At 47.4% G+C, this 6,736-nt stretch overlaps 1 protein-coding gene and 1 pseudogene across 1 annotated transcript; one reads left to right on the plus strand and one right to left on the minus strand.

Moving 5' to 3' along the window:
- Window positions 1-3,198, minus strand: LOC133902108 (putative receptor-like protein kinase At3g47110; annotated as a pseudogene).
- A 41-nt stretch (window positions 3,199-3,239) lies between these two features.
- On the plus strand, window positions 3,240-4,454 carry LOC133902117 (uncharacterized). Its single transcript, XM_062343705.1, has 3 exons — window positions 3,240-3,503; window positions 3,602-3,736; window positions 3,963-4,454. The coding sequence occupies exons 1-3, from the start codon at window positions 3,240-3,242 to the stop codon at window positions 4,452-4,454; spliced, it is 891 nt and encodes a 296-aa protein (XP_062199689.1).
- Window positions 4,455-6,736: the final 2,282 nt, after the last annotated feature.

Genomic DNA, 6,736 nt, shown 5'->3' on the forward strand with positions numbered 1-6,736 from the left:
CTATATGGCTTCAATTATTTCAGTTACATCTACAGCATATCGTGTTCTACCCTTAGCTGTGATATGGCAAGTGGCAACATTGAGGTATGCATCTCTGATTGCACGCATCTCCGCGGCAGCATCTCGCACTAGCATTCGCTCTCTTGGCTGCTCCTTTGATCAGGACACGCCAAGCCCAATCACTGAAACCAAACACCCCTCACTTCTGCTTCTCAGCATGGTGACGTTTGCAGCATGCAGCCAAATCGCCAGATATTTAGGGGAGAGCAGCCTCGGCAAACTTATGCAGGTCTAAGGAGTCTTTGAATATGTCATCAGTAGGGCTCCTCCCAGTTAACATCTCAAGCAACAATATGCCAAGGCTGTAAACATCCCCAAGAGTTGAGACGGCGCTACCCTCACCATATTCTACAGTTATTTAGATTTCATGCATTTTTTTTATCAGTATAGCTTATATAGGTAAATACATGCAAGTACATGATTTGACAGGCTGTAAGTTAAGACTGAAGATAACAAGGAGTAGGAATTTCTATTACCTGGAGCGACATAACTGATGGAACCTCTTGTTCCAGTGAAGCTAACAGAATTTAACATAGTTTTGCTTGTGTTATCAGGAAGGATTTTTGATATGCCAAAATCGCCAACTCGGGCACTCATGTCTTCTGCAAGAAGGATATTACTTGGTTTGAGATCGCAATGAATTATTGGCGGCTCACAGTGGTTGTGAAGATAGTCCAAAGTGTTCATGATATTGACAGCAATATCTAGTCTCTGAGTTAGGCTGAGAGTATTGCTCAGATTGCGTATTTTGGATGCTGGATGAAGCCAATCTTTCAAACTACCGTTGTGCATGAACTCAAAAACCAGTGCCTTGAATTCTTGACCTTGGGGATTGCTGCTTGAGCAACAGGTGACGATCTTTATGAGACAGCGATGTCGCACCAAGTAGTGCCTCACATTCACCCACAAAGCTTTCTGTAGACCCAGACTGTCGTATGTTAAACACTTTTACAGCTGCGACAGTACCGTGATCATGTAAAGTACATTTATAAACTGTGCCATTGCTTCCTTGTCCAAGCAAATTGGCCTCTGAAAATCCATTGGTTCCATTTAACAATGCATGATAAGAAACTCTTGCAAATTGTTGATCGATTACTGCAGGTGTTGATTGGCTTTGCTGTCTTTGCCTGAGCTTCTTATGGATCAACTGAATAAGAACAGCTACTAAAACTGTGAATACAAGTGCACTGGTTGATGATAGGGTGATCATAAGGAGTTTTGACGAATGGCTTTTCTTCTTTTCTGCAGCAGGCATGGGGCACGGAGCTAAATGAAGCTGAGGAGTTCCACCACACAGCTCATCATTTCCATCAATTGACAAGTTACATTTGCAAAAACTTCCCCTGTTGGCACTTCACCTTGTAGATGATTGAATGATAGATCCAGTTTTGACAACGATGCCAAATTCTGTAGACTTGTGGGGATAAGACCTGATAAGTTGCCAATACTAACAAGGGCACCAGGAATGCTACTGGACAGCTTATTCATGGTCAGGTTCAGTAAATCAAGACCTTTTAAATTATTCAGACATTGTGGTATGCTTCCCTCAAATGAGTTATGGTCCAGCAACAGCTGTTCTAATGATATGCAATTTGCAATACTATCAGGTATATTACCTGACAACTGGTTTCCTGACAGAATCAGTTGGTTAAGGTTTGCTAAGTTACCAACTTTAGAAGTGGTTCGCATAATGAATTGTATGATAAGTCTAAGTAGATAGAAAGTTGAGGAAGTTTTAGCACCTCTCTAGGGATCGAACCATTGTGTCGATTTGTTGATAGATCAAGGACAGACAGATTGGTCAACTTCCCCAGGCTTGTTGGAATAGGCCCCTGCAAGTTGCCATAGTATGCATAAAGCCTATTCAACCGTGCAAGATTTCCTAGTGATGAAGGTATGAGGCCTGACAAGCTAGTATTGTAAAGGCCTAACTGAACAAAGTTTTCTAGCCGACCAATGCTCTATGGAATCACCCCGGATAGAGAAGTATTTGCCATCTCAAGTATTTCAAGACCAACCAAATCACCGATGTTTGATGGAATAACCCAAGAAATCCTATTGTCTCCCAAATAAAGAGCTTGGAGAGTCGTCGCAGGTTTGCGATTGAACTAGGCAGTTGCCCGCTGAAAGAGTTTCTGCCAAGAACCAGAAGCTGAAGCTGGCTGCAGTTTGCCTGTCATTTGCTTCGAGCTTGCTGTCGTTCAAGGACAGGTAAGTGAGACCTTGCAACCTCCCGAAAGTCACATACCCAAGACTGTAGACATAAAGGCCAAGTTTTATGAGAGCAGATAGATTGGTGAGCGAAGCCGGGATAGATCCACTGAATCGGTTGTCAGCAAAGCTAAGAATTTCGATGCAGGGGAGCCTATCACCAATATCGGCAGGAATAGTTCCAGACAGCATATTTTCTTGCACCTCAAAGTTTTTCAGCAAGGAAAAATTATATAGGGAGCGTCGAAGCACACCAGAGAGGTCGTTCTCGAGGAGTGCAAGTTCCTCCGATGTTGCCGAGTTCAGGTGGGATGGGACCCTCAAGATGGTTTGTAGATAGATCCAGGTAGTACACGGATGACAGGTTGGTTATGTTGGACTTAATCTTTGTTGTAGGTCTTGGGAACTCGTTTTATGACAATACGGAAGGAAGGAGTTCGTATACGGCTATAGCGTCGTTTGTATGTGTGCAGAGTCCGAGTTGGAATCGGATCGTAGGATGACATGATTTGTGTTAGGATTTAGCAGGTCGCTATAAATATGAGTTGTAATCTCTAAATTGTAAGCAAGACACAGAGTCGTGCAAGTCACGAGTTGAATAGAGTTAAAATTTCCTCTAGAGAGTTTTTGCCTTGTTTTATTGTTCTTGTTGTGATACGCGAGATCGTTCTTGCTGAGTAGTACGACTCAGGAATAGCTGAGCGTTGCTGGTCAATTGGTGTGATCGAGAGCAACACGTACACGGTGGATAGCCAGACTAGTCGTGGTCGAGCACGTACGACTGGTCGCTCAAGCTGGTCGTGACTGGTGGTCGTGAGTTGGCGTGCTTCCATACTTTGGCCGCTCGGGTGGCCGAGTAACCTGGTCGTTTGCGTTGTCGCGAATCTGGAGTGGTCGTGCACGTGATTCAGTGGTCGGACCCAACATCTGGTATCAGAGCTTGTAGTGCGTAGCACTAACTCGTGAAGATGTCGATCGCACCTCAGAGAGAGGTGGCGCGGGAGAGCGGCGGTGGGCCATTCTTGTACCCGCAGTTGATGACGACAAACTACACGAACTGGGTGATTCGCGTGCAGGCGATGATGGAATATCAAGGCGTCTGGGAGGTAGTCGAGCCAGCGGCAGGTGCGGCTGTCGACGAGAAGAAGGACAAGAAGGCGAGGTCGCATCGGTTCCAAGCGCTCCCGGAGGATCTCCTGATGCAGGTGGCAAGGGAGAAAATTGCAAAGGAGGTCTGGGATTGTCTCAAGACAAGGTTCATCAGTGCGGATCGCGTCAAGACGCGTGGCTTCTAACATTGAAGAACGACTTCAACGCCATGCGCATGCAGGAGGGAGAGAGCCTGTACCAGTATGCCAGAAGGTTCAATAACATGTTCGTCAGGTACGCAAACCAAGGGGAGACGCTCGACGACGCTGCATTGGTCAAAAAACTATTTGACATCGTGCCGGATCGATTCCTGAGTGTGATCACCGGAATTGAGCAGTTATAAGACCTCGACAAGATGCCGTTCGAGGAAGCCGTGGGGCGGCTTAAGACGTTTGAAGAATGTTCTCGTCCACGTGCATCCGGTGGCAAGAGCACCGGCGACAGCCATCTTCTGTTCACTCAGGCCGAGTGGCAGGCGCGACAGAAGAAGGATGGTGGTAACTCCTCATCAAGCAACAAGGGTAAATCCCACCTTGCTGCAGATAGTAGTAACCGCGACCGGGGTGGTCGTGGATGCGGCAGAGGTCGTGGCAGAGATGGTTGTGGCGGGATGTCGCCGCAACAAGAGCCACATCAAATGTTTCAACTGCCACAAGATGGGGCACTATGCGAACGAGTGCAAGGCACCGAAGAAGAAGGAAGAGGAGACACATCTCACTCATGCTGACGACATTGAGACGGCCCTGCTACTCGTGGTGTCAGAAGAGCCAGCACAAGAACAGCAGCACCAGCGAGGAGCCATGCTGTTGAATAAGGAGAAAGTGAAGTCGGAACTGCGCGACACAACGGAGGGAGGCTCCAGCTCTGAGATATGGTACCTAGACAATGGGGCTAGTAATCACATGACCGGTGTCAAAGAGAAGTTCAGAGAGCTGGACGAAAGTGTCACTGACAAGGTGAAATTCGTGGATGGTTCCACGGTGCAGATCATGGGCATAGGGTCTGTTGTGTTCAGCTGCAAGAACGACGACTAGTGGCTGTTGCAGGAAGTCTACTACATTCCAAGATAGTGCAGCAATATCATCAAGTTTGGACAATTTACCAAAGTTGGACACAAGGTGATCATAGATGCTGAACATTTACATGTGTATGATAATAGTCATACACGGTTGCTGATGAAAGTGAGGCGAACTCCAAATCGCCTTTTACAAGATCGAGCTACATCAAGCGACGCCAATGTGTCTCTTAGCCAGTCTTCAAGACCCAGCGTGGCTTTGGCATGTGAGACTCAGATATGTCAACTTCATTGCTATGAAGCTGCTCGTCGACAAGGGGATGGCGGCAGGAGTGTCGTTGATTATACACCCAAACCAGCTATGTCAAGGGTGTTTGGTGACGAAGCAGGGGAGACAGTCATTCTCGGCAGTGGCAAATTTTAGGGCAGAGAATCCACTGGAGCTGCTACATGCTGACCTTTGCGGGCCAATCACACATTCGATTCTCGTCGGTAACAGTTACTTCATGTTAATTGTTGATGATTACTCATGGTGGATGTGGTGTTCGTGATCAAGTCAAAGAACCAAGCTTGCTCCATGTTCAGAAAGTTCAAGTTGGAGGCCGAGAAAACGAGCAGGGAATGCATCAAGACGTTGAGTACTGATCGCGGCGGCGAATTCCTCTCTGCTGAGTTCACTCAGTTATGCGAGGAGGCCGGGATCAAATAGCACCTCATCGCGCCATGCATGCAACAACAAAACGGCGTAGTGGAGTGGAGGAATAGGATCGTGATGGCGATAGCGAGGTCCCTCCTCAAGAGCATGAATGTGCCTGGAAAGTTTTGGGGGGAGGCGATGCGGCACGCGGTGTATCTGCTGAACCGCTTGCCAACGAAGGCACTAGACGAATGCACTCTGTTCGAGGCTTGGAACAGAAGGAATCCGTATTTGGCACTCCTTCGTGTGTTCGGCTGCACTGCACACGCAAATGTGACAACGCCATTTTTGAAGAAGCTCGACAACTGAAGCCAGCCGATGGTGTGTCTTGGCGTCCAAGACGGCTGTAAGGCGCATCGTCTCTTTGATCCAAGGTGTGGGAAAATTCATGTAAGTCGTGATGTTAAATTCAATGAAAGTATGGAGTAGAGCTGGTGTACAAGAACAGGTGGCAGAGAGTCGTCTGATTTCGATGTCGAGGAGGCGATTAGCACTGAGACGACGGTGAACGGTATTATGCCACTCACGGGTTGTTCGGCAAGTCTGCTTGTACCCACGGCATATGATGATCAAGCTCCTTCATCGACTCTGCTGGCCGGTGAGGTAACGCCGGAAGGGCCAGTAACCAGGAGACGCGCTGCGGAACGCACGACAATCGCCTCTCCAACAACCCCCACAAATCTAGTGGTGCTGGCGGCACCTGAATTACCGGTGGATGATCAAGCCACACCGCTATCGAGCAGGAGCAGTAGCACTGATGAGGGCCCTGTGCGCTACAGGCACATTGACGACATCATGAGAGATGCTTCAAGGGTGGATCTCGATGAAGACGTGGAAGAAGAGGTCATGCTCGTAGAGACAGAGGAGCCATCTTGTTACCTTGAGGCTGCTGGACAACAGGTCTGGGAAGACGCTATGGCTAAAGAAATTGAGTCCATAGAGAAGAATAACACATTGACTCTCACAGCGTTGCCAGCTAGTCACAAGTCAATCGAGCTCAAATGGGTTTACAAACTGTAAAAGAACTCAGATAGATATGCGATCAAACACAAGGCAAGGCTGGCCGTGAAGGTCTATGTGCAGTGGCAAAGAATCGATTTCGAAGAAGTGTTTGCACCGGTGGCTAGACTGGACACCGTACACGTCATTCTTGCTGTTGCAGCCAACCGAGGTTGGCAAGGTCATCATATGGATGTCAAATCCGTATTCTTAAATGGTGAGCTCGAAGAGGAAGTATATATGACCCAACCAGAGGGATTTGTAGTGAAGAACAAAGAGCATCTTGTGCTCAAACTTAGCAAGATGTTGTATGGACTTCGGCAAGCGCCACAGGCCTGGAATATCCGGCTTGATAGAAGCTTGAAGCAACTTGGATTTGTGAAGTGTGCTCAAGATCATACCGTATACATAAGAGGAATAGACCGACATGAAGTTATTATTGGAGTATATGTTGATGATCTCATTGTGACAAGAGAAAGTCCGGAGGAGATCATAGGATTCAAGCAGTAGACGATGAGTGAGTTCGAGATGACCAATCTCGGATTGCTCAATTATTATCTCGGGGATTGAGGTAACGCAAGAAGATGGGTGAATGACAATCAAGC

This window comes from Phragmites australis, chromosome 2, assembly GCF_958298935.1.
Source record: "Phragmites australis chromosome 2, lpPhrAust1.1, whole genome shotgun sequence".
NCBI lineage: Eukaryota > Viridiplantae > Streptophyta > Magnoliopsida > Poales > Poaceae > Phragmites > Phragmites australis.

Excerpts from the sequence above, each read along its gene's own strand:
- LOC133902117 (XM_062343705.1), top strand. The coding sequence starts at position 3,240 with ATGTCGATCGCACCTCAGAGAGAGGTGGCGCGGGAGAGCGGCGGTGGG. Across the intron at positions 3,504-3,601 it reads GGGAGAAAATTGCAAAGGAG|GAGGGAGAGAGCCTGTACCA; the intron begins GTCTGGGATTGT and ends ATGCGCATGCAG. Across the intron at positions 3,737-3,962 it reads TGCCGGATCGATTCCTGAGT|ATAGTAGTAACCGCGACCGG; the intron begins GTGATCACCGGA and ends ACCTTGCTGCAG.